Source organism: Bison bison, unplaced genomic scaffold (genome assembly GCF_000754665.1).
Source record: "Bison bison bison isolate TAMUID 2011002044 unplaced genomic scaffold, Bison_UMD1.0 scf7180017864093, whole genome shotgun sequence".
NCBI classification, from domain to species: domain Eukaryota; kingdom Metazoa; phylum Chordata; class Mammalia; order Artiodactyla; family Bovidae; genus Bison; species Bison bison.
In genome coordinates this window covers 2,791,213-2,818,762 of record NW_011494665.1, presented here as the reverse complement: position 1 = coordinate 2,818,762, position 27,550 = coordinate 2,791,213, and the positions used below count along the sequence as shown (strand labels likewise).

Here is a 27,550-nt window from a genome sequence, read left to right as displayed (position 1 = left end):
AAAGATCTATCTTTACCCAAACTTAGCTCCTGTGGAGAAAGCCCATTTGGACTGGGAAATAAAAGCAAGTACTTCTGAAGGTTGGAGGGACTGGTTCTTTATTTCAAAAAGACATTTATCAATTTTCAGTATCAAAACGGTTACACTATTGGTTTTTTTTTTCTCCCAGTTGGTCCCCAAAGAGACACCAAAGGAGAGAACATTTTAAGCCAATTAAGCTGCAGGATGCACACCTAACAGACCTCACTGAAACCTCATCAAAAAAGGGGGATTGGGTAGGGAAAGAAACTTTAAAAGATCAGCACACTGCTAGCCCACAGACTGTAGAGAGCTCTTACAGGCAGAGGGGTGACCAGTGTGCCTCAACCCCAAAGAAGCAAAGTTCCAAAATAATATAAAATTTTAAAAGTTTTGTACATATGCTTTTCAAGATTTCTCCAGCACTAACCGATACAAAGCACAATGAGATGGCACTTTTAGAGACAGCAGCTTCAGACCCAGAAAACGGTGATGAGATGAGTTTCATATGGCTAAATCAGTGGCAAAACATAATTTTCTTTCCTTTCTTTCAAGGAGGCAGGAGAGCAAATAAGTGGTCACTTCAACATAAGGGGCACATGATCCATTCTGTGAGCAGTTGGGAACAGGGTAGAGCTAGGACAAGGATTTGGTCTCAGAGGTTTCACCATCTTAATTGTTTGGTCACTTCTGATGAAAAAAGAAAAAAAAAGGTTGTCCAAAGATACTGTAAAGCTGAAAACCTGAACAGCACTTTTTTTTGGCTAACTCCTCCTGGAATCATCTTTCTGGTTTGGCAGGTACTTTTTACAGGGCAATGAGGTTTCCCCAAATGGAGCCTTTCTCTGGACTGCTAGGCTCTCAGTAAGGCAGGCCCAAACCTTTTCCCTTTCTCTCTGGAGAAGGCAATATGCATTAAGCTGAAATGTTACCTTCCAAAAGTGAGAAAGGGATTAGACTGCTGCTTCAGAACTACGGAATTATCTGGAATGTTTTTTTACAAATGGTTGTTACATCAACAACAAAAAAGGTAATTACAAAATGTGTACATCACAACATGCTTTTAAAGACACTTTGCATTGTGCTCACATTCCCTTAAACGTGTTCCCAAAGGTGCTCAGCCTCTAGCCCAACTGGAATCTCTGGGGAGAGGCAGAGACAGTTTGGCGAAAAGGACACAGGAGTAGGGGGTGGGAGAGGTGGCGAAAGGAGAAAGCAGCCTTCCAGTTAAAGATCAGCCCTCAGTTTAAAGGTCAGCTTCGGGCAGGCTGGCCCCAGCGGAGTCGGGGTGAGAGGGAGGAGCAGCGGCAGGGCGGGGCTGGGGTGCTCTACATCTCATTCAGGTCAAGCAGAGTCTGGTCCAGCATCCTTTGTGTACAGAGGTGCTCCTCTTTGGTGCATTTCAGTTTATCTAATGGGGGTAAAGGAGAGATGTTATAAAAGAAGTAAATTTCAAGGTCTACCCATTCTGAGAATTGCTCCTGTTGCAGGGAAGCTGCAGACTAATAAAGCAGCTGCCGTCTCAGCCACAGAAGTGAGCTATTGCATCACGCGGTTTTTCAGGGCCTCAGACTTGCCTACGGAAGTTACACGTGTTGCTGGACTTCTAGGGGAGGGAGCTGGGGACCTTATCATTTCCTCTCCTCCCCACACCCCAACTGAGGCTTTCAGTTTTCAGTCACTGAAGGAGGTGGCCTTAAGTTAAACATCAGCCATCCACTCTTCTAAGTCTTTGCCCACAGGATAACACCTACTCCAAATAGCCTGCTGGAGTCTGACACATTGAGAACAAGGATGGGCATGTTTCTACCAGTAGAAACAGCAGAATCTCAACTTGAAAATTTGAGTACAATAGGATCCCCATGCACTACAGGTTTTCCTCAACAAGTAGAGAGGAGAGGAATGACTAGTGGGATAAATAAAAGAACCCCCATAGCTAAGTCAGAGAATCTAGAGAGAAAACAAAGTCATGAATACAACAAAACAGGGACTTCCCTGTTGGTCTAGTGGCTAAGACTCTGAGCTCCCAATGCAGGGAAGGGAGCCCAGGTTTGCTTCCTGGTCAGGGAACTAAATCCTGCATGCTGCAACTAAGATTGAAGATTCCACATGCCACAACTAAGATTTGATGCACCCAAATTAAAAACAAAAAAAGAATACTGCAAAACATATCCTTGTAAGCAAAACATCAATTGAGACTTTCACAGAGTTATTCTTCAGGAACTAGCCTGTGACACAGTTACTTACAATTAAACATTATACCAGGAAAAAGAAGCACGAGGAAAAATGGGGAAAAACATCATGAAGAAAACCAGCTGCTGAACATCAAGGAGAATCAAAGCTGCCCAGCAAGCAAACCACTCTCTGCTCTAGGGAGGTAGGGAAAATGCTCTTCAACTCAAGGAAGCGAATGGCAACACTGACCTATTCATGTCCCACACCCCTTTCTTTCCCTTGTCTTTTTTTCTACCCAGTCAGAAGGGCCCATCCCCGGGCCTGCAGATGAAGCAGTTACAACATCTTGTCAAGTCAGTCCTTTTATTGTTAGAAAACATTCATGCAAGCAACATATCCTACAGTCAGTGCACAAGTGAAAGAGCAGCAAATACGGGTGGAAAACAGAAAACTCTCCCAGATTTCCTCATTATAATCTCTCAGGTCCCTCCCTTCATCACCCACAATCTCTTGAAAAGCGTAGAAAGGCAGTATTAATTTTAACTGTTCCCACTTTACAGTGCAGTAAGGAAGACAACACTATTCTAACTGTTCCAATTAAAAAGCAACTTGCTTAGGGCAAAATAATAACTTTAAAAAGACAATCAGCTTTTTGCTGGGGTCCAGGTCAGTGGCGTGAGCCGTAAGCTCGGTTTAATGGGCATCAGTGAGCCCTGCCCATCAGTCACATAGATCATGCAGCGTTAGCTTCAGCTCATTAGAAAGCAGGCGGTTTCGCTCAAGTTGGCTGTAGAGACGCTCTGCAGCAGCAATGGAGAGGAGAGAAAACAAGAGGAGAGGAAAAAGAGGAGGAGAAAGAGAAAAAGGGAAAATTAGTAGAGTACCAGAAGTAAATCTTGAGACTTTCAACTACCTGGTATATATAACATGCATCTGTAAGGCTGGATGGATGCAAGGAGGATTCAGTCAGTTGGTGAAAAGACCAACAGAGGAATAAAATAAAAAATGCAGGCTAACAAGCTGAAAGGATGACATTTTGAGGGAGAAAAATATCTCCTTCACAGTATTGATTCCCTGGGTTAAGAAACTGAGACAAGTGAAACACAGCAAAAGAAGGAATACAGTTGGCTCATAAGAAATACTTTTACAAAACTTAAGAGTTTGTAAGGAACTGATGTGAATAGTTGAATATTTTTCTATAAAAGCATTCAATACAGCATTATGAACAGGAGACTGGGATACATAGCCCATACTCACTCAACCCTACACTTTGTAATGCTTTTTGTGGTAGGTGTTGAGTGAAAGACCTATCATAGTGGCACATCCAATCAAAACCCAACTTCACCAAACCTGTTAGTGGCCACAGTCGCCAGCCCCAGGGAAGGTGGATTATTAATGCAAGCCAGTCAAGACTATCCTGTTTCTCCAGCCTCAGTAGCAGCTTAGGGTAATCACCTGATCCAGTTCTGGCCAATGATGTAGGAGGTAGTGTGTCTGGGGGCTTCTGGAAAAAACTAGCCGTCTTTCTTGACTGGAACATGGATATGATGACTCGAGTTGCAAATTTCAACTAAGAAAAAAGGGCCATAAGAATCACAGAAACCCCAACTACATCAAGCCAAAGCTGCTCAAATCAAGACTTTTTATTATGAGAGAAAAATAACCGCATATTTATTTAAGCTGCTATTTCGATGTGTCTTAACTAAAAGCGTTCCTGATACAAGTAATTAAGTGCTCAAATCCCCTGGCTTTATCTGGATTTTCCACTTGGACGGTGATCGTCTTGTATAGAAATATCACATCACTATGCTGTGCAGCAGTAACTAATATAAACATAGTGTTATAAGTCAATTATACTTCAACAGTCTCACAGAAAAAGAGATCAAATGTGTGGTTACCAGAGGGGGAGAGTGTGTGTATGGGGGTAATTGGATGAAGGTAGTCAAAAGGTATAAACTTCCAGTTATAAAATAAATAAGTACTAGAGATGTAATGTACAGTATAATATAGTCAGTACGCTCTGTACGTTTTATATACGAAAGGTGTTTTTAAAGAGTCATCCTAGAAGTTCTCATCACAAGGAAAAAAAAAATTTTTTTTTAATAAATAAAAAAGACGGGCTACAGTGACTCCAAATTCATGTGACCAACACAAGGGTAATGGAAATTGAGGGACAGGTCTTCCTAATCCACTTCTAATATCAGCCTCTGGTGTTCATAAACAAGTTTCTTCCTTTGTTTTACAGTCTGTTTCAAAATGGTCTCAGAAACTCAATATGAAAAAGACTTCTCTGTCTTGCATCTGTGGGCTCACTGTGGGCACTGCCCAGTTGTCTTGCCTTCTGGACTGAGGTTTTCCCAGTTCTACCCAGAAGCTGGGGACTAGTGTGTTCCCAATAATACTTGCCACTTTGTGTACACTATCCAAAACAGAAAACATACATGTATAAAAAGATCCTGGGGGGGAATAGCCAAAAAACAAGAGTTTCTGCCCCTTATACTAAGGGGCAGAATTGGAGAGAATTTTACAAACTGCACCTCCTACTAAACCAGTGTCACAATAGGAGGAATACTCTCCCTCCCCTCCCCCTAGAGGAGAATTGAGAAATGTGTGAGGGCAGGTTTTAATTGTCACAACAACTGGAGGGTCTGACCTATTTATTGGGCAGGGGACAGCAATAAATAGCATTGTTCTGTACATCCCAGAATTATCCTGACCCAAAGGGCTAAAGTCCACCACTGAGAGACACTGTACTAGCCTATACTAGTCCATCAGGCCTGGGATTGGACCTGTCTTATTCACTGGGGCAATCCTGACAAACAGTAGGGGTTCAGATTGTGTTGAAATTTCATTCCTTGAACTTTTTGGTGTTATATTACACCCAGAGACCATTTGCAATCTGGCTGTTCCGTAACACCTATATCTAAGTTAGTCTTAGTGTGACTCCCACTATCTTAGGAAAGATAGCTGTTATTAGGATCCTAACTCTAAAAAGTCTGGTCAGGGAGAGTTTTGTTCCACTTAGAGAAGAAATAAAGAGGCAGAGAAGAAGTGGGAGCATTTTATTGCCTGATTAAATCCTAGAACTTCTAGTTCCTTTAGAATTGCATAAGGTCAGAAAGATAAATGTGATTGTTTTCTCACCTTGAACTTTGTAATAAGTAAGGTTTCTAACTCTGTTATTTCTATTAACTAAAAATTCAGGACCAGATACTAGTTCATTAAATTTCTTGGTTCCCTGTAAGAGCAAATTAAACGAACAAACAAAAACAAGTCAGAGAATCCCCCTTTGGTCTGATTTTCCTTTCAGGGAATAATCCCACGGATGCTACACATTCTTAGGCTTCACTAGGCTGAATCCGGTCAATTTCATTCTGTAACAGGAAAAGGATGGGAGTGCCTGGAATAAGGGGAACTGTATCAGTGTTAAAGACTCACATTCAAGGAATGATGTAAAACAGATTTTTTTTTTTTTTTTAAACTCCTCCCTCATGTTAAGGCTAAGGAATATTCAACCAATATCATGTGAATGGAAGAGTCTGGGTGTGGCTAAGACAAGGCTGCCTAACATAACAGGTCAGTTGCACCCATCAGGTAACTTGGGATCCAGTCTCATTTTGTTTTATTCCTTGTCCCGTCAATGGTAAGGAGGAAGGGAAGAACGGATCCCAACACATCAGCCTGTGGTTTTTTCTTAGAAATTAAGATGAGGAAAGTTAAGGGGTGAAGCACTTTGCTCTGAGATTACCAATGCTCTGATGCTTCACCCTATTCCCATAGCAAGTCTTGGCTCAAGTAAAGACGGTTTCTACACCTCACTCTTCTTTCTCCATTCTTAGTTCTTTCCTTTGTTGGAAGCCTTCCTCTGTACCAAAGTCAATTCCTTCTGCCCACATACTAAAACAGCTGGTACTATACAATGAACGCAGCAGCCACTAGCCACATGTGGTTAATTAAATTCAGAACTAAAAGTAAGCAGAATTAGAATTTAGTTCCTGGGTCACACTAGCCACACTGAGTATTCAACAGCCCCACGTGGCTGGTGGCTGTGATACTGGAAATCACTGTCAAAGGTTCGGACAGACATCATTATTCTAGACTATACTCCATGCCTCTTTTTTCCTTTCCATCAGTTTGCTTCTGCTCCTTGAAGTATGGCTCCTCTCCTTGTCCTTAATGCTCAAAACATACCCTCAGATTAATAAAGCATCAATGACAATTATGTTTTCATAATTTTCAATTATCATCCTTCTCTACCTGTTAAAGTTGAGAATCACTGGAAATCACCCAGTAATTAAAATTTTTTTAAAAGTTACTCATTTCTTCTACCCTTCCAACCAGTTCCATTTGGCTTCCACCTCTACACAGATTTTCCTCTGCTTAGTTTTTCATTTTACATTTGCAACTGTCTTTAGGATTCGAATTTACTTCCATGGCCTAAACTGCCTGCCAACCTCACGGACTCCTAAATCTCTCTTGTATCAAACTCTTCCCTTCAAGTGCTAGGATTTGTTTTCATCTTGGATACCAGCTAGTTTTACATACTTATTCCCTTGCCTTCCCAAACCAGGACCATATGACCGTCCTACACCTTTAATACCACCATTTCCCTAGGTTCAAAACCAGTCATCCTTGATGCTTCCTTCTTGCATTTGGTGACCACCCTTCATAATGCCCATGGTCAGCACCATCCCTTAATACCACCATCTAGGTCAGATTTTTCTCCCCAGGAAACTGCAATAACATAACCAAGTATTTCCTAAACTGTGGTACAGTCACTGTTAGTGTTAAGTGAGAAGATTGCAGACAGCATACTTTTGTGAACTTAATTAGCTATATGACTTTAATGTTCATTAGGAAAAAAACACTAGCACATGTCAAAACTTTTGATTTCAAGTTAGAATTGTGTAGTGTAAGAATTTTTTTTTTAAGCATAAGAAATTTTAAAATGAGTAAATTAAAAAAAAATAATGTAGCCTGCATGTAAATATGGAAAAAGCAGTCAAAAGTGGTATGCAAATGAACAAAATCTGGGAATCACTGCCTTAATGGATCACTTTGATAATCTGCTCCCTTTCCAATATGTTCTTTTTTTTTTTCTCCCAATATGTTCTTAACTTAGTTGCCAAATTAACTCTTCCACTCAGAACACACCCTTGTTCAAAATCTCTAGTGGTACCCCCATCACCTACAAAACAAAATTAAAACTCCCAAGCCTGATTACAGCACATACCTGTTCCCTAGTTTATCTAAATGGACCCTTAAACCTCTGGTGTCCTTCCCAATTCTATGCCTTTGTTCTTTTGCTTCTCTGATGAAAATGCTCAAGATCCACTTTCCTTCAACCAAACTGTCAAAAATGCAATCTTTTGGAATCCAGTAAAAATGAAGAGGAAAGTTTTGACATGTTTATTAAGTAACTTGTATGTGCCTCCTATCGTGACACTTTTCTTATCCTCAGCACTGCAATCAACCTCTTCCTCCCTCTGAGGGTACTTGATTATTTGGGGTACTCACCACACATCATCTTTAGTTTTATACATATGTTTTCTCTCCTACTAGATTCTGAGCAACCTGAGAGTAAGGAAGATGCCTCCGTCTTAATACCCTGTGCCTAAACTAGTAATAACCTGTACCTTAATCACAAAGGCTGTATGGAAAAAAGAAATGGTATAGACAGAAAGAAAACCGAATTCAATGGGACCTAAAGTTTAAATTAGAGAAAACCTCTATACCTGGCTGTATCTGTTTAAAAGAAAGCCAAATTTTAAATATATACTATGCTGAGAAACTGAAGTACTAAGTGGATTACACTTAGGTACTTAGATAAGTATAATCTATGATTACACTACTGAGATTAAACTATATCTGCTATGTAAATCAGCATAGGAATTTCCGGAAGGTTGACATTTAATTCCACAACATGAACTTAGGAACAATCCTACTAGAAGCAATTTACCCTATTTATGCATGTACTAAAAAAAGTGGTACCTGTGTATAACATTTGAAATATGCATTACTGATTCTTTTTATTTTTCCAATAACCATCATTTATCACTTATATTCCATTAGCATATACTAGCAGGCAAATAGTAGTGAGCCTCAAATATGTAAGAAAGGTTTGTAACTGCTGGAAATTCTACCTATTATGTATATTCTCTGACTTGGGGCAATACACTTAGTCAATTTCAGCAGTCACATATTTGGGTCCACCGAGTATTCTGAGGATGAACCACTGGTAAAAGGATAGAGAGGATATATTGAGAGGTACTTCAGTGGTCTCTAAAAGAAGAACCTAAGCAGAAGACAAACATTCCAGACAGGAAGATTTAAGAACCTGGAAGTAAAGGACTTAGATAATTTCGTTCAGCTTGAGTGTCAAACTAGAGCTCCTGTTCTAAGGAACCTCTCCTAGTCCACCACTCTGATAGATCAGTTGAATTTAAATGTCAAGAAAAAATAGACACACACAAAAGTGGCTTTGATTATATAAGTCAGAGGAGGGAGAGCCTACAATAGCTGCGCCCCACATCACACCCCCAAGGCTCCTTTTTAGGGACAGCAGCAGCTTTGTCAATGACACAAATGCAGGGTAGCATGAGGCTTCCGGCAGCTTAACATTTTAATTTGGGGTGAGGGGTGGAAGAGAATACATAAGTTGTTTTGTGGCCACCTCCCCGCCCCCCGCCCATCTTAATGCCTTGGGGATCAGCCAGGCTGACCCAAATGGAATCCAGAGCGAGAGTGGGGCGTTGGGTTCCCCGAGGAAAGGGGGTAGATCCAGAACAGAGCAGAAACGGTGATAATTATCTGTGTGAAAAAGTAAGGAGACTCTAGGTGAGAAGGACAAGCATCAATCTAGACAGCAATTTGGGAGAGAGGAAGAGGAGAAAAAGGTCGGTGGCAGTAGGAATGATAAAAGACAGCCAGATACTGCAGCCTGAGTCATTTGGCTTCTTTTCAGGTTAGTGGGGGAAAAGGCAGATTAGCGTCAAGGATCAGGGATCCACAGCAAACAGATGAAGGCCCCCACAACTCTTTTTGGTGCTTTTTACTACCTGGCTTGCTCTGGGACTTGGCTCAGCCTTTTAGGTGAATTTGGTATTTCCAATCATGGGTGTTTCACCTGAACTTCAGTATCAGGGTACAAACCATACACACCAAGGAAGTCTGGGTGCTATGGCCCAAGTCACTGGCTCTCTGGGCCCTAGTTCTTTAATTGTATGACAACACGATTATCTTAAGCAGTAACTCTTCTGAGACGAAACTTAAGAAACAAACGGGAAAATCCCGGTGTCATAATGAAGGCACTATGAATAAAAAGTACAAAAATTACACATAGATCAGGGTTCTACCACTGATCCAGGATTACATGCCTCCGCAGCTTTTGCCAACAAGTAACCAGCACCAATGTTTTAAAGATAAGAGTGGAGATTCTAGTTTCCAGAAGACAAAAGCAGAGCACACTATGCAGTCTGTACCCCCACCCACCCACAAGCCAAGGTCCCAGCCCCACTCTGCTGTCAGATAGTTACATAGAGGTCATGTCATTGAGGGCGTGGTCCAGCTCCTCGCTAATGGCCTTGTACTTCAGTTTCTGGGCATAGAGCTCATCTGGACAGGCACAGGAACCACAGGGAGGAATGAGGACACAGAGTAAAAGGTATCAGAAGCAGATGAAGAGAGGGAATCGTTAGAAATGAGGGAAAGCATGACCATGGGTCTAATCCCACCTTGAGGAGAAAATCTATCCTGGTAGCCATGACTGGCCATTTTCAGATTCACTGTCCCCAAGACCAACCAGACTTCTTGATACCTCTAATCAATTGCAGCAAAGGTTGAGAACCTGGGCATAGTCGTGACTAGAAATTCCAATTACCAAAGGCACTCAAGAGGATACCACTCCCACCCAGCGAACCTAATTCCTAGTGGTGATAACACTGAATTTAACAAAAATAGAAAAAGGAGAAAATACACATTAATACTCAGACACTTAATATTCAGACCTACCAAGCATGACCAATATTCTTGGCACCTCTGCTCTACAGGTTGCCTGCCCCAAACTCTCCCAAAGAATATTCTGCTACCCAGAGTGTACCAAAGCAGCATATCTCAGACTTCTCAGAGCAAAGTAAAAACTTTCCCTTGTTAGGGTAGATGCAGCTGCCAAATCGCAGGGGCAGGAAGCATTCAGAAAGCCCCTGGCATTGGTCAGCTCTGAGAAGTGGTCATTCCACCGCTGCGTCCCTTGGTGAGGCGCCCCCTTCAACTTGAGTGGTGAACAAGATTGCCCAAAGTAGCCATGGGGTGACATGGGGGTACGTGCCATGACCAATCTCCTCCAAGGGGAGGATACAAATTCCAGAATATTAGGTTAAGTCTTATTAAAGGAAAGAGTAAGTATAAAAATCCAGTTCCAAGATCTGGCCCACTTCACCTGGCTGTGGCATAGGACAGGGCATAGGATGCAGGCCAGGTCACTACCAAATTCTTTTGGTGTTGTGGGGATGAGGGTCAAAGGGCAAGGTCTTCCTCTCTATTCATTTTAATCCCTCACTAGGCTCCATACCTTCCAAATCATCAATTGTCTTTTCCAGCTTGGCTACCGATCTCTCAGCAAACTCAGCACGGGTCTCTGCCTAGGGGAACATGAAATGAGTCAGAATCAGAGATAAATAAGACAGTTCAAGAAGGGCCTTTATTTTTTCCACCTTCTGGTTCTATAATTTTCAGAACCAAAGCCAGCTAACTACCTTATATGCCTCTCAATGCCTTGGGGCCCCCCTCCTCATACATAATCACCCCAGCTCACCTCCTTGAGTTTATCGGTAAGAATCTTTATCTCTTCCTCATATTTGTCTTCTTTTTGAGAGTACTGTAAGAGAAGTAGAATAAACATCTCAAAATAGATATTACTCACACAGATGACACCCCGCTCCTGACCTTTACATTCAACATCCTCTTGGATTGAATGTGTTGAATGATCCATGAGAAAGAACAAGGCTGTTTCAGAACAAACAGTCCTTAAAACCCACAAATCAATGTCCTTGGCGCCATGATAACCTCAGACTCCACCAGGACCATTATTTTTAAAATGGACCTAGGCTTTGATCAACACAGGAAGGCATTCTTCCTGCCTCCAGGTTAATGAGTAAATGTGGTGACACCCGGAGGCCATGTGGCTGAAACAGTCCCACAAGAAGCTAAAGACAAGCCATCTTTCTTTATGCCCATTAGGTTTCAGATCTGATACTACTTGTTGCCCCCAAACATCAGCATAGCAGTATCAGCCTAGGAGAACATCACCCCGGGAATGTGAGACCAAGAAGTTTCTTTAACTACAGCAATCAAAGTGCACAGGAATTGGCATTAAACCCGAATCTGGAGAGAATAGGTGGATTCTTCTCACTGGATTATATAAGGAATGAGTCTCTCCCATTTTTCATCAAGGGCAGGGCTGGGCCCAGGCCCCAAAGCCTGTCACTTTTACAAACCAGCCCCTACCTTCTCCGCCTGAGCCTCAAGAGACTTGAGGTTGTTGGTGACATTCTTCAGCTCCTCCTCCAGCTCAGAACATTTACTGTGAATATTTTAAATACCGCAGGAGAGGAAAGGGGAAGAAGAGAATAAAAAAAGGGAGAGAGACACACAGACATGAATTGAACCTATATGTAGAGAGAGTTGGAAGGCATACTGGGGAAAAGAGAAGATCCTAGGTAATCTGGGCAAGCATCAACCCCCCTCCCTCTACCAGAGAACACATCAGGAGCTAGACCCTCCTGGGCTGGGACTCAGAGTGTGCGGACACTAGTAAAGAGAACACCTGGGAAATCACTACCAGGAACAAATCAGAACAGCTACCTGGGGTGGAAGTGGGAACGGATGCCCAACCCAAAGATATCCCCCAAATCACCCAAGGGAAGGCGAGACCCTGTGGAGAGGCAGTGAAGTAATTAGGAAAGAAGAGATGAAAGATGCCAAGTAAGTGGAGAGGAATGGAGCATTCCATGAAGAGATGAGAAAGCACTCAACAAACCACCAGTGGAGGGGAGGCAGCTGCAAAACAGAACAAAAACAAAACCGAACAAAATCACACCATACACAGAACCGCTCTGTGGGTTTAATGGTTAGTACCTTTTCTTCAGCAGCACTCAGACACTTCAGGTTCTGGTCCATCAGTCTGATTTGCTCATCCATCTCTCGGCAACGGCTGTTAGTGATAGTCACAGGGATCGCACAAGCCAGGTGGTGGGGAGGGAGAAAGGTCAAAAAGGAACACAGCAAGGAAACAAGCAGCAAAATGGGGGAAAAAAATTTAAAAAAAAAAAAAAAAAAAATGGAAAGAAAAACATCACCATGGTCATGATATGTCATGTCTAGAAGAGGGAAATGCGAGGGAAGCACAAATAAATCTGTATCAGCACGGACTTTGTTAAACAAGGCCCAGAAGGTGCCATCAGGGGAACAGGTCATGTCTGCCTTTGCCCGAAAGTTCCCCAGCAGCTTAGAGAAGTAGTAAAAACAGAGACACATCTTAAGTCAGCACAGCCACTTGAATGCCTCAAGGAGAAGCAGAACCCAGCTGGAAGGACCCAGTAGGCCTGCCAGCCAACAGTTCACCATTTTTTTTTTTTTTAGATTTCATCTTCCCCTCAATTTATAAACCCTCCCAACAAGAAATCAGGAAGCCTCATTTGTCACATGGCATGAGTTAAGACAGTTAAGAAAGCCCAAAGCCATTCTTGGGGCTAAAAGAAAAAAGCATTCTAGATGATTCCCACTCTCTAGGTCCTGTTTAACAAGGCTGAAGAAATGCTATTCACATTAGTGCCCAAGCCAAAAGGGAAGGGGCAGAATGGTGCGGCAAGATTTGGGGGGCAAGATACTCACGACTCTGCCAGCTCGGCTCGCTCCTCTGTGCGCTCCAAGTCTCCCTCAATAATCACCAACTTGCGAGCCACCTACGGGAAAAGACATGGGTTCAGTTCAGTGGAGCAAAGAAGGGGCCGATATCACTGAAGAGAGAGGGACAAGCGAAGAGTGCCGTACCTCTTCGTACTTCCTGTCTGCCTCTTCTGCAATGTGCTTAGCTTCTTTGAGTTGGATTTCCTGGAGTTCCATTTTTTCTTCATCTTTTAAGGCTCGGTTTTCAATAACCTTCATACCTCTGCCAGAAACAACAGGGACAGATGCAGCGCTGACAGCCTGGGGAGTCTGTCATCAGCTCATCAACTCTAAGGGACCCAGAACTGCACCAGGTAAAGCCCATGCCTCTCTGCTTGCGTCGCTCAAAAACAATTTTCATAGCACCTTCTCACCTTAGTTGAATTATTCTGCTTAAAATCTTTTCTTATAAATACATGCTTATTTAAAAATTAAACATTTAAATGAACAGTCTAAAGGTCTAATGCAAAAAGTCTCCCTAATTCTCGTCCTGCTCATCAAAAGTAATCGAATACCTGATAATCCTTCCAGAAATGTTTTATATACCAAAAATCTCATCACCTTTCCCCACGCCCCAAAGGAACCATGCTACACTGCTCTGCAACTTGTTTTCCTCACTTTCTATAATTTGGCCACTATTCTATAATAGTATACACATAGCTGTCTTATTTATTTTCATGGCTGCTCTGTGTTAATGTACTCCCAACAAGGAATTTTTTTAATTCTGCAAAGTCTTAGTTTGTGCAAGTCATCACACACTTTTGTTCTCATTTTAAGTCACATGTGGCAAGAAGCCAATTGGCTATTTTCAACAAAGATGAGCTGGTTCAAGGACTGTGGTTCTAACCCTGGGTACACATTAGAATTATCAATGGAGGGGGGAGTTCTCTGGTTGCCTAGTGGTTAGAGCTCTGGGCTTTCATTGCTGGGTCCTGGGTTTAATTCTTGGTTGGGGAACTGAGATCCTGCAAGTGAGGCCATGCAGTACTCTCCCAGAATTTACTGGAGAGCTTTAAAAATAGCCAGGCCCCTTTCACAATGGGTTCTAACTGATTTGAGATGGGACCCAGGCATTCTGATGCATTTTTTAAACTCCCCAAAGATCCCTACCACGCACTCCCATGATTCTAACAGTGTACCAGGGACGAGAGAGCTTATTAAATCAGTGATTACTGGGCTCCACCTCTGATCCACTGATGAGTGGCAGAGGCTGCTGATGGGACTTTCTCCCAAATTCCTGCTATAGCTGGTCTGGAACCTCACTTTGAGAACCGCTCTGCTGCTGCTGCTAAGTCGCTTCAGTCGTGTCCGACTCTGTGCGACCCCATAGACGGCAGCCCACCAGGCTCCCCCGTCCCTGGGATTCTCCAGGCAAGAACACTGGAGTGGGTTACCATTTCCTTCTCCAATGCATGAAAGTGAAAAGTGAAAGTGAAGTCGCTCAGTCGTGTTCGACTCTTAGTGACCCCATGGACTGCAGCCCACAAGGCTCCTCCGTCCATGGGATTTTCCAGGCAAGAGTACTGGAGTGGGGTGCCATTGCCTCTGAGTGGGTGCTAAATGGAGGCCACTACAGCGATCCTATTACTAGGTGAATTTATTTATAGAGAAACACTAATTACACAAGGGTCATGGATCCAGCTAACCCTTACTCTGTTGGTTTTCATATGTAGAGAATATGAGGGACAGAAGGAAAGAAGATCCCGTGTAAAGACAGATCACTGTTTTTAAAAAAATAGGTTTTTAAGGAACCTGTTTGATTAGAGCCATTATGAACAACTTTTGAAATCCACACTTCATGAGGCCCCGCTACATACCTCTCACTCTCATCAGCAGCTTTCTCAGCTTCCTCCAGCTTTTGCAGGGCAGTGGCCAGGCGCTCTTGAGCTCGGTCCAGCTCCTCTTCAACCAGCTGGATCCTACGGTTCAAGGAGGCCACCTCAGCCTCAGCCTGTGTTTAAGTGAAAGAATGGGAAAAGGAAGCAAAGGCATGGTGAAAAGAAACTGAACTATGACACTAAGATGGGCTGAATACTACCATGAGGAAGCCAGAGTCTTGCAGGGTAGAACTTAACTCAGATGCATGTAAGACCGAGCAGACATGATTATACACTCTGTATTATGACAGGCATTTTCCTCCCTTTCCCATCAATGAATTCCCATATGTTCCACAGGAAAAGCATTTCAAAACTCAGTTCCTTGCCCAGCCCAGTGTCAGTTAGTACCACCCCCTTACTGGACTCAGTTCAAATTCCTAAACACGCTAGTGTCAGAAAAGGTAAGCCAAGTGAAGGGGTCTGCCTGAGTGCTGGCTTAGAGACATGTCTTATTCTGCAGCAGCTTTCCCAAGTGTCACATAAAGTAGAAAAATAAAGGTTTCTCAAAGAGGGAATCTTGGATTATCTGTTAATCTGCTGCTTAACTCAAGTTGTTAACCCTCTGATAACCTTACCCTAACACACCCAACAAGAGGATGACGAGCCAAGAGAATGTTTTCCAGAAGGACCTTCAGACCAGAAAACAAAAGGATGGAATATTGGGATACCAACTTTCCACCCTTTCAACTGGCCCCCACCTCCCGCGTTTTAAAAGTTGACTACAAGGAGTTTCTTTGGGTGAAAATTATCTGCTTTGATGGCATTACCAAAAAAACTGGGGGCAGAAGAATGTTCCCTCAGGCCTTCCACCACCACCCCTCCGAATTTCTGAATTGTGACCCTATCTATTCCTCAAGTCACTCCCTTAGCCTCACCCTCCACTGCAGTGTATGACAATCTTCTCCCTGGCTCCCACTCCACAATAAAAAGCACAGGTTGGAGTCCAAGTAATCCCATGCCTCTTCCTGGGCCATGGAATAAGAAGCAAGGGAAGAAGGAGGCAGCCACATAAGCAAGAATTCTACTGGTAGAGAAGCCTCTCTTATGATTGCCCTTCCCTTCCCCACACCTTTGCTGGTGGCAAGTACACTGACTGTCACAACTGCACAAGAATTTAATCTCCCCTGCACACAGTTCAGATGCTTATCCAAATGCTTGGTAAACACGATCTCTCTTCTACAGCCCAGATTGTGCCTGAATTCTATTACCCTGATTTCCTCCTGGTAGTCAGGGGTGGGGGTAGCTATAGAAATAATCTGGGCCACCAGCCCCTATGGGAAGGGATATAGCCCAAAAGACTCCTGTTAAGAACTGGGTTACATAGCACACAAAAATTTCCAAATACAAACATAGGCGATTCAAGGAACTGCAGGGGCTGGGGCTATATAACCAGTGCCCTACAGGAAAAGAAAATCAAGATGTCTACATAAGCTGAAATTACTAAGAAACCGTTTGCATCTCTATTCAAAATAGCACAAAGACAAGTATTCTCTGGTCCTGTCTCAGGAAACCTAGGACAACACAGATTTCACCTCACAAGCTCAAAAAGGCTAACAGGTCAAGGTTATTATGAATCTGGCAATCAGGCAAGAACTGTGAAAGAAGAACTGAGAACTGACAGTTCAATCATTTACTCCACCCCTCTATCTTCAGATGCCTAGAACTTAAAAAAAAAAAAGAAGACAGAACCCAGATTTGAAGGAAGCTCATGAAATCTAAGTCCCCACCCAGCTCACCAGCAGTTACCCAAATGAAGTAAAGATAACAGGCTATGGGGGCGGGGGTGTATAGTTTCCATGACAACAAGCTGGCTCGGGCAGTTTCTCCCACAAATCAGCATTTACAATAGAATTCTTCGCAAGGCTGAAAAGGGAGGAGGAGAAAACACATCTTGGTGCCCTAATCAGAGCATGCGCACACTGAACAAGCCCGTACCAAAAAAAGAACGCATGATGGGAGTCCCACAGCAAAAGCTTTGGAGACCCCCGTGGGGAGCAGAGGGAGAGCAAGGTAATCACTGTTCTATTTTTTTCTTTTCCTACAGAGGATCAGTTTTCTTTACAGTGAAACAAAAGCTTGCAGAATCAAGATCTGTTTAATATTTAAAGGAATAAGGGAAGACACCTACCTGACTTTTCCTTCCAGCCAGAACCTATGCACAATGCCTGTCCCTTTCAGGTCAATTAAGTGGTACCCAGAGATTGAGTGGGACTAACTTCTGCAGGTGACAATGGGAAACATTAACTTCATGCTGTCTATCATCCTAGGTCTAGCATGCAGTTTTGATCTTTCAGCCCGCTCACCCCTGCCTAGGCTGGAGGTACACTGTGAGGTCCTTCCTTCAGGTAATAATAGGATTCTCCCTACCCAGTAAGCAAAGATCCCATGGCCAGAGAGGAGGACAAAGCAGCGACTGACTCACTTCAGAAGATGGCTGACAACAGCTTCAGCTAGGAAATGAGTTTAAGTGCTACCATCCTTCACACTAAAGAGATTGCCCAAGAGCACCATACCATACCCATCAAGAGCACCATACCCATCAAGGCAGAAAAGACAGGAGACTGGTGTTCAGAGGCAGATCAGGGCCAAGGACAGAAGGGGATTAGCCTAAATCTGGTATGCTGCCACTCCAGGGTTTCTCTTTTTAGACAAAAGCCAGAGATGAAATTCAAAGGAAAAGAGTAACGGAAAAGTTAGGCTTGAGCCCTGTGAGTAAAGGACTGCTCTGGTTTACAGTGTTCACAAATGTATCTACCCAGGGAGATACTGTGTCCTTGGGGACTTTAAATTTCAAGGGGGAGGCAAGTTGGAAGGAAGGGAGCAGTTATCTGTTCCAGAGTAAACAAAGGTGGAGACTAAGCGGAGGCACTCAGAGCAAAGGGCTATTTGCCTCTCCCCTATGAGTACGTGCTCTTAGTATGAAGTAAGAAAAAAAAAAAGCAAACCTCAACCAAGGAAAGGTGATAAAGTCAGTGGCTTATTCCATCAGACCGTACAAACAGAAGAGAGCTACACAATGGCCAGACATTCTAACCACCACCACCACCCACCCCCTGCAGACTAAGAATTTGGGAATACGGCCACAATCAAACTGCTGTTCAAAGCCCACTCACTCCCTCAATAGTATTCCTAAATTTTTTAGACCAGGAAAAAAAAAAAAGAGCGAGAAATACCAGAAGTTAGGAGACAAGTATTAAAAACAGATAAGGTGAATTGTACACTTAAAAATGGTTAAAATAGTAAACATTTACCACTGTATCTTTACCACCACCACAACACACACACACAGATGAGGGAAAAGACTGCACTGAAATATTATGTTGCTATAAGTTTCAGTTTCGCAAAAAAGTACAAAGGAGATTCAAAATCAAAAGTGGATTTGACAAGCTGCTACATTATAATTATATATGGGCTTCCCTGGTGGCTCAGACATTAAAGCGTCTGCCTCCAATGCGGGAGACCCGGGTTCGATCCCTGGGTCGGGAAGACGCCCAGGAGAAGGAAATGGTAACACACTCCAGTATTCTTGCCTGGAGAATCCCATGGACGGAGAAGCCTGGTAGGCTACAGTCTACGGGGTCGCAAAGAGTCTGACATGACTGAGTGACTTCACCTTCACCTTACATTATAAAAGATACGTCTCCAGGTCAAGAGCAGTAGAGATGGTTTCCAGAACCACTCAATTGGCTCTGGACTCGTTCAGCTTCCCACAAGGGCTGGATTGATAACACAAAGCAACCAGAAAAGTAATTACGTGCCAATCCCACTAATGGCATGCAATAACATAAGGGAGGGCAGAGCTTCCAGCTCCAGGCGGGAAGAGCCTGCAAAATCCACATTCCAGAATGCCCTAAGAGGATAACAGGTAGTTCAGACACTCCCCCCTCTCCCTTCCCACAGGTGTTTCCTCAGGAGGAATTCAAAGTTCACTAGAGCAGAAAGTCAAAAGATTAGGCACTTTTCAAGCTGGGCTGTAGAAAATACTGGTTTCATAAATATTTAACTATCAATCTACTTCCCCATCTGAGTGAGGGCTTCCTCACTAGAACTCACTTAGCTCAGTAAGCAAATCTGGCAGGCTCGGAGTGAGGGAGAAGCTTAAGAAAAACCTGAAGCTGCTCACTCTGCTCTCTCACCTATGAGCCCAGGTGGGAAAAAAAAAGGAGTGAAATTTCCCTGCAAGGAAAATTACCAAATCCTGAGTGCAGTGAATGTCCAGGACATCCTAGGCGGGAAACCAAGTCCTGGGGGCTACTGAGGGTGGGGGTAATGACATCATCTACCCTAGAATCATTCCTAGCATGCCCTTACTTTGAGCCTGGCTCTAGGTCAACACATGGCCAGTTCCTTAGAGCCACCCTGTCTCCCCCTTTAAGGGGATCTGGTCTCCAGAACAAAGGAGATGAGAAAGTGTCCCTAGTCATAAAGAGTCACCCAGCCAGTTCATCTCACTAGAATGATAATTAGAAGTTAGGAGCATAATGAACAGAGGAAAAATCCACTGAGAAATGAGTGACTGAGGAAACCAAGCTCCCAGCATTTCTATGTCCAGTTGTAAAAAGAAATTACTATTCTAACAATCTTTAAGTATTAACCTGGAGGGCAGCTGCTTCTCTCATTTCCCCAAAACATTAATTCTCAGCCAGTCCTCAAAAGAGCAGCCAAAAGCGGGGAGGGGAGAACAAGGAATACCAATAAACCACAAGAGTTCTTTCATTAGGTCTTCAAATTTTAGCAACAGTTACTTTCCCCTCCAGCCTCAGGATCCTCCAAAACCAAAACCTCAACTCAGGAAATCAGTTCTACCCACTAGACTGCACCCTAGATCGTGGAAAACCTATGGCTTACTAAAACTAGCCCACCACTTCTCAACAGAAAGCAGTTTCAAGAATCACCGTTCAATCTATGAGCATATTATGTTTCAACTTTTAGTTGAACAAATACTCAACGTAAAAAAAAAAAAAAAAAAAAGACACTAGAGTGGGTACTTGGGAACGTAGCAGAGTAGTAACGTCACTTAAGAGACCCCTCGAAACTCCATCAGCCACACTGCAGAGTAGTAACGTCACTTAAGAGACCCCTCGAAACTCCATCAGCCACACTGCCTAGGGCAACCAGAAACCTTGACAGAAATTGGCACTCCATCAGATTCTCTACCACATACTCTCGCTTATCAGCTCTGCTTGGAAGAAGTGTTCTTAAACGGTTCAGCTTGCACTCTTCACACTTCAGCAATAAAGGCCTGAATCTGGCAGAAGATCCCGCCTTCCAGGTAGTCTTGGAAGCTAGGAAGGTTTTGTTGGCTCCTACATTTGCACTCACAGAGGCAGCGAGGTACTATCTCCTCCCCTCCAGTTTCACGTCGACAGAGTGGGTTTAGCAGCTGCAAGTGTTCCCCCTAAGAGGAAAGGGCCCCAGACCGGAGGATGGGAGGCGGTGCTGTGGCCTCAACCTCCTCCAGGGAGGGCACCGCGCTTCCTCAGTCGACTGCTGCCTCATTTCCTGAGCAGGAGGAGGGAGCGGAAAAGCTGCCAGCAGGCCAGGCCGGGGGCTTTCCGGCTGTTCCCACCCTCTACCCCCCACCCTTTCGGCTCTGCACACCTCCAGATCAGAGAGGCAACCACCTACTCTCACCCTTTGGGCCGGAAACCCCAAACGAGAGCAAAGTCCCCCACCCCACCGGGGAAGTGGGGGAGGGAGAGGCCGCTGAGCCCCTCCCTTGACCGCGCCCGACTCGGAGGGATTGAATGAATGAGCCGGGAGAAAAGAGGAAGAAAACCATGCCTCAGACCCCGTGAGGCTCAATTCCTTCAAAAGTCAAGTCTGCTTGCTCCAGCAGCCAGTGTCCCCCTCACCTACTTGAGGTCCAAGTGAAGCTAAGCCCCACCCATCCTCCGGACTTCAACTTCATCTCGGATTATACTGGCCCCCTAAGGACCGTGCTCCACCGCAAAAATCCGGCCCCACTTCGGGGTCCCATCTGCTCCAGCGTCTGCCTCTCCCTCACGCGCCTCGCCCTCTCCGTACCTGTTCTCGGGCCCATCTTTCTCCCTCCACTTTCTGCTGGAGGCGCTTGGCCCTCTCCTCTGCATCATCGGCCTGCTGCTGCAGAACCTGGATCTTGCGCTTCACCGCCTCGATGGTGGTGATCCCGGCCATGGTCCCCACCCAGCTCCTGCTTGCCTACAGGTTCCTGCCTCCTCCGCTCGGCGTTGCAGCCGCTTCTCACCCCTACTTCCGCCTGCTCCGCCCTGAAATACCGGAACTCACCCACCCGCCCGGATGTGACGCTACGACCGCCGCGCCCTCCCACCGCCAGGCGGGCGGGAAGGCAGTCCACTAGACGGAGGCCCGCGGCAGAAAGCGAGGGGCGGGCCCGCCCAGTACCCCTGGGCGGCTGCTTCCAGACTCTCCCTCCGGCCAGCAAAGGAGGGCGGGGTTGGGAAGAGGGAGGGCTACCATGGTAACCAGAAGGCGCGTAGTGATTAAGCCTCTCCGGCCCCGGGCAGACTGCCCACAATGGTTGGCCTGTGCGGCCTTTACGCACTCGCAGTTGACCTCTCACTCCTGGCACCCTGTGGCCTCTCCAGAACGTAAACACCCCACAAGCCTCTACTTCACCCACGCCACAAATGCTCCAAACCCAAGTGCTAAGAAAAGACTTTCTGGGCCTCATCTTCAAGAGTGCTGCTCTCCAGCCTCCTTTCAAAGTCAGCTCAGGTGGGTGCTCTCCCATCTCCTGAAAGTCCGTGAAGGGAATTAATGGGGGGTGAAGAGATGGGCAGTTTGGCAAAATTCTCGTTCTGTTTGTCACCAGTTATGAACGTGTTCTATTCAAAATACTGGTCTTTTCCCCTGATACTTTTGAGAATCAGTATACACCAGTGATTTACCAGCCTCTCCAAACCTTGAATGATTCAGGACTTTGTAATTAATCATCGCTTACAATTCCTTTTGTAGGTGAGGAATGTGTCTTAAGCCTCCATTTTATCAGAAGGAGTCCTCTATTACAGACTAGTGTCACGAGATCCTTTGTGCAACAGCACTGATAGGAGCATCTGAAAAACATATATAGTATTGAGAATCTCAGCCTTCCCTCTGTGTTAGAACTTTCACCAATTTCACACTACTACTGCTTCCAGGTACCCCAGGAGCTATTTATCAGTTAGAAACCACCCCTACAGGCATTGCCTGCCATGCAGGATTTTTAGAAGCACAGTAATAAAGAGCCTGGAGGATTTTACTCTTCCCTCTTATTTCTTTGTATTCCTCCCACCTTCTCAGTAAGTAATAGTAATAAGCCTCTCCTGTGTTGCAGATCTCTTTTTCTCTAGAGAATTAGGATGTCGACCAGGATTTTAAATTAAGAATCCTGACCCCCAAGAAGATTTATAAGTAAGACATTGGTGCTGCGCTCAATGCCTTGTTCTGAAGACACTCCCACCAGAGGCTGTCTTCAACCATCTGCATTTAGAAATACTGAGCATTTAGACTAATCAGAGGAAACAGAAACAACTCAGACAGTAAGTAATTTGCTTGAGAGAGTAACCTATACACTGATTTACCACCCCTGCCCTTGCTACCCACCCAGGAAATGGAAAGAAAAAAAGCAGGGTTTGAAGTTTCAGTAAACTCTGCCCTGATGGCCTAAGACCTTTCCCAACTCTCTTTGGAGAAATCTAACGAGATATCCATAATCCATGGAAATAAAAATGAGACTTTGTCATCTCAGGGCTGATCAGCAGGGGACACTATTGCACTGCTCCCTTGCCCTACTGAAGAAGCAGAAGACTTCATCTTAGAAAAACCAAATGAGTGTTGAGAGTACCACTGCATTCCTGAGGCTGGTAGATTTGAACAGATAATCTTCTCTTGATCCAGGGAAACAGGTGGACTGACTCCTAATGACCTTTAAAAGCATGATGGATGGGCAGCAAGGGGCTTAGTGCTATTGTTTTCCTGGTAACCAACAGTACAGTATATCAACAGGTGTATATGTCTGTCCTCTCCCTCTTCTCCCCATCCTTTTCACCTCCTATCCTTGAAAAAAGTATAACTTGTGTGTCCTACCTATTGCATTCTCCTTTTGTTTTACCTTCAACAGCTTCTGATTTCATCTCAGATCAAAAGAACCTTCCACATGGTTGCACCACAGTGTGAATGTTCTGACCACCAATGACTTGTACACTTAAAAATGGTTAAAATGGCAAATTTTACATTATGTACATATTTTTCACAATTAAAAAATGAAAAGGACCTTGGATGAACTTAGGGAGGAAATAAATGAAGTTCAGACTGACCTTGCCACACCCTCACCCTTTCTTTGTTCAAGGAGTCCTAGCAAATCCTATGCTTTCCACATTGGCTTCTCGGGTAACCAGGACTCCCAGGTTCTCTTTCCCTTATATTTACATCAAAGTAATGGTGATCGCAGCCATTTCCAAGCTTACTCCTTGGAAGGAAAGTTACGACCAACCTAGATAGCATATTCAAAAGCAGAGATATTACTTTGCCAACCAAGGTCCGTCTAGTCAAGGCTATGGTTTTTCCAGTGGTCATGTATGGATGTGAGAGTTGGACTGTAAAGAAAGCTGAGCACCAAAGAATTGATGCTTTTGAACTGTGGTGTTGGAGAAGACTCTTGAGAGTCCCTTGGACTGCAAGGAGATCCAACCAGTCCATTCTAAAGGAGATCAGTCCTGCGTGTTCATTGGAAGGACTGATGCTGAGGCTGAAACTCCAATACTTTGGCCACCTCATGCGAAGAGTTGACTCATTGGAAAAGACCCTGATGCTGGGAGGAACTGGGATCAGGAGGAGAAGGGGACAACAGAGGATTAGATGGCTGGATGGCATCACTTCGATGCCCATGAGTTTGGGTGAACTCTGGGAATTGCGGGTGGGCAGAGAGGCCTGGTGTGCTGTGATTCATGGGGTTGCAAAGAGTCGGACACGACTGAGCAACAACTGAACTGAATATGCTCTCTTTACTTGTTTATTAATCTCAAGGGCTGAAGCTGAGCTGTGAACTCCCTTCCTATTAGAAAGAGCACCCTCCCTTCAAAGACGCATATATTCTGTGCTGCTGACTCTGACCCTTGCTCTCTACTTGAAACCTGTTGCCTCTTCTTGATTTAGCGCTTTCCCCAATTCCCATAGACGCCTTCCTTTTCTTCTTTGACCCTTTGAGGCAGCAGTCAACAAACTTCTGTGAAGGGCCAGATAGTAAATATTTCTAACCTTGTGGGCCATAGTGTGTGGCTGCCACTCTCTTGTAGGGGAAAAGTCAGTAGGGCAATATGTAAATGAATGGGCATGGAAATGCTCCAGTAAAACTTTGTCGGAAACCAGGCCAAAGCATCATTTACCCCGATAGTTTGCTGACCCCAGCTTTGAGAAAAGAAACCTTTCTTCCAGTTTCCATCTTCAGTTCAGTTCAGTCGCTCAGTCGTGTCTGACTCTTTGCCACCCCATGGACTGCAGCACACCAGGCTTCCCAGTCCGTCACCAACTCCGGGAGCTTACTCAAACTCATGTCCACTGAGTTGGTGATGCCATCCAACTGTCTCATCCTCTGTCGTCCCCTTCTCCTCCCGCCTTTAATCTTTGCTGGCATCAGGGTATTTTCAAATGAGTCAGTTCTTTGCATCAGATGGCCAGAGAATTGGAGCTTCAACTTCAGCATCAGTCCTTCAATATTCAGGACTGATTTCCTGATAGGATAGACTGGTGGATCACCTTGCAGTCCAAGGAACTCTGAAGAGTCTTCTCCAACACCACAGTTCAAAAGATGGGTTTCCATCTTAACCCCAAGTTTGTTTGCCTCTTGCCTCCAAGCTTCTCCTATTTCTTATTCTCTTACATATCTCTGAGGGGACTTAATGACTTTTTGGGAAAGCTAACAAGAGGGAGAGAAGTTGAATGAGGTTTTTTTACCCATACTTTACATATTTAAATGGTTTTGGTAGCTTTCTATATGACTATGAGAAGTTTCTTTCAAATGAATATACTGAGTAGACCCTGTCTAGGTGGGGGCTGATGTGTGCTTACGTGTGTATGTGTAAGGACAAATAGAATTCATCTCCAACAAATTCCTTATCTTCCCAATGGTATCAGTGTATTGTCTAGAGCCTCTATGTCATTCTTTCTCTCCCCAGATCTCTGGTTAATCTTGTTTGTTTTTTCATTGTTCCTGGAAATACCTCCTCAAACCCATATACTAGCTATACCAGCCTAAGGACTTTCCCAGAGAGTTGTTACAATTTTGTTACATCTCACAAAATTGTTATCAACCTGACATTGTGTCCATTTGTGAAAACTTAATCCTCTGCCCATTTATTTGAACCAGAGAGATACAGTCATCTATCCTTGTAACCTAAGTTAGGCAAGTCCAGCAGGCCATCAAGCTCTAGCCCAAAGTCCTGGAGTAAACTGTGTTGTTCACAGTTTTCCACAAAGGAAGAATGAATAGTTTGCAGTGGCGTAAACTCTTGGAAACTATGAACATGTATCATGTATATAATACGCTCTCTGTCTGTGACCTCTGGCATGATATATTCAACAACCCTCAGCGCTTCCCCAGGTCACTGAAAGCGGCAAAAAGCCAGCGGGGAGATCGGAAACCTAATAGTAAAGAAGTGAATGAGAGCATCCGAAAACGTTGCTGAACCTCTTGCTCTGTTTCTAGCTGTTTTCCAAAACCAAATGTGATTTTAAAAATACTTTCTTACTAACTCAATGCTGAAAATTGACTGTATTTCCATCAATACCAGAACATTCTTTTGTTGCTGTTAAGATTCCTGTGTTACTTTTCTTCCACAAATCTTTTCTTGTAGTCTCTCGTTTATCTTTGTGGTTAACTTCAAGGTTGACGGGATAAAGGGAAATGGGCGACTATGAGATAACGTGAAGTGGAAAAGAGAATTTATTTCATTTTCAAGTGGGAAAACTTAGCCCTAGAGAAGCTGAATAATTTAGTCAAGGTCACAGAGTGAGGTCTGGTGGTAACAACTTTACTCCCTGGTCCTTCTTATTTCTGATATTAAGATTCTCTCAGCTGTGCTATAAGCAGTGCTTTCTATGGCATCTCTGTGGCATAAGGTCAGATGCCCACATTGCCCACGATAAATAAACCCATATAGGGCCAGGGTCAGTGTGACCTCCTTTGTCCCATTGTGAAATCTGAGCTAGCTCTGCTGGGCAGTTGAGAGATGAGAGGTTCCCTATTAATACACATATCTACATGCCAGTCCTTGGACACAAAAGCTAAGAATGTGGCATGGGGGAGGAGGTGGGGTAAGTGATAGCACTCTGGACTTGGAGTTCCCTCCCTTTGTCCAGGTCCTGGGAAAGATAATTAAATTCCTGGATTGGGGGTAAGAAAAATGAGACTTCTGCAAGTTTTAAAGAATGAAAGTATGTGCCAATAAGGGTATACCAGCATGTGGGAAAAATGCATGTGGGTATCTACGCCTATGTTCTGAGAATCCACAAGTGTGTATATGTCCAAGTGTGTTTAGAATTCAGTTATTAACATGAAGATCTATTTGCATAGGTTAAACCCACCCCCCAGTTTCCCTATACTCACATCAGCTGCTTTCTTCTCTGCCAGCTCCAGCTTCTCCTGGGCATCCTTCAAAGCTTCAGAATACTTGTCCAGCTCGTCCTCTGTCCCTTTCAGCTTCTTCTGCATGGCTGCCAGCTCATCTTCCAGCTATGGAAGCCCCAAGAGTCACACACAAGACACACATACACAACAGTGCAGACTCAGACCCTAGGCTCTTGAGCCTGACAGACCCCTGAGCTCACCCTCTATGTTACCATCCTCAGAGAGACAACACACTTTCTTCTTCATCAGTTTCAGCCAACTGCCCCAGGAATTTTGCTATGGCCTTGGCCTGTGACCTTGTAATCTCTGACCCTAAAATGACCAGGCCATGCTGAGTTTTCATTAAGACATTGGGATGGTAAATATCTTCAGATGTCGATGTCTGTGACCCCATTTAAGGGAAAAGAGATGCTGCATGCCAAGCTCCCACCTTTTCCTCTAGAAGTCACGAGTTATTCCAAAACATGATCCACTCCCACTTAAATTGAGCAGACAGACTGCGGCTCAGAAGGGGTCACTGACTTTCACAAGGTCACACAGGCAGTCTAAGGCAAATACCCTAGATGCCCTCTTCGTGTGCTGTGAGGCTGGGGAAGAAGAGGAGTCCCTCCCGCCCAAAGGATGAGCTGGCACCAGTGGTCACTGCCTTTCCCACCAAAACTCTTCCACTTCAGTTTTGTTCACCAGCTGGTAAGAGAGACCAAGGCTAAGGCCTACCTGCTTACTTCTTTCTTCTGCCTGCTTCTGCTCAGCTTCCGCTTGCTCTGCCCGATCCAGAGCGTTCTCCTTGTCCAGCTTCAGCATCTGCATCTTTTTCTTGATGGCCTCCATCCTGAACAGTGGCCGTTGGGGAGCTCACCTGTGAATACTGGAGGACTGGAGACTAGGGCAAGAAAGGAGGGGCTGCTGGCTGAGTGACTAGCTCCCC

General features: G+C 44.4%; 1 protein-coding gene across 14 annotated transcripts; it reads right to left on the bottom strand.

Moving 5' to 3' along the window:
- Positions 1–76: 76 nt before the first annotated feature.
- On the bottom strand, positions 77–27,550 carry TPM3 (tropomyosin 3). Of its 14 annotated transcripts, none has more exons than XM_010838366.1 (10): positions 27,340–27,550; positions 26,602–26,727; positions 14,955–15,088; positions 13,243–13,360; positions 13,084–13,154; positions 11,698–11,773; positions 11,006–11,068; positions 10,763–10,832; positions 9,729–9,807; positions 1,411–1,429 (listed from the first exon to the last, which is right to left on the bottom strand). In XM_010838366.1, the coding sequence occupies exons 1-10, from the start codon at positions 27,451–27,453 to the stop codon at positions 1,426–1,428; spliced, it is 855 nt and encodes a 284-aa protein (XP_010836668.1). In that variant the 5' UTR covers positions 27,454–27,550; the 3' UTR covers positions 1,411–1,425. The 14 variants fall into 14 exon arrangements, with proteins under 14 accessions (XP_010836671.1, XP_010836669.1, XP_010836677.1 ...); XM_010838365.1 differs by lacking the exon at positions 1,411–1,429 and adding an exon at positions 7,124–9,003; XM_010838369.1 differs by lacking the exons at positions 9,729–9,807; positions 11,698–11,773 and adding an exon at positions 12,328–12,403 and having other exon boundaries at positions 77–1,429.

What these genes read in the sequence shown, in the direction of transcription:
- TPM3 (XM_010838369.1), bottom strand. Translation starts at nt 27,453, where the DNA reads ATGGAGGCCATCAAGAAAAAGATGCAGATGCTGAAGCTGGACAAGGAG. An exon ending in CAGAGAAGAAAGCAGCTGAT is followed by an intron (nt 15,089 to 26,601) that starts GTGAGTATAGGG and finishes ACTTAAACACAG; the next exon opens with GCTGAGGCTGAGGTGGCCTC. An exon ending in CGAGCCGAGCTGGCAGAGTC is followed by an intron (nt 12,404 to 13,083) that starts GTGAGTATCTTG and finishes TATCACTAACAG; the next exon opens with CCGTTGCCGAGAGATGGATG.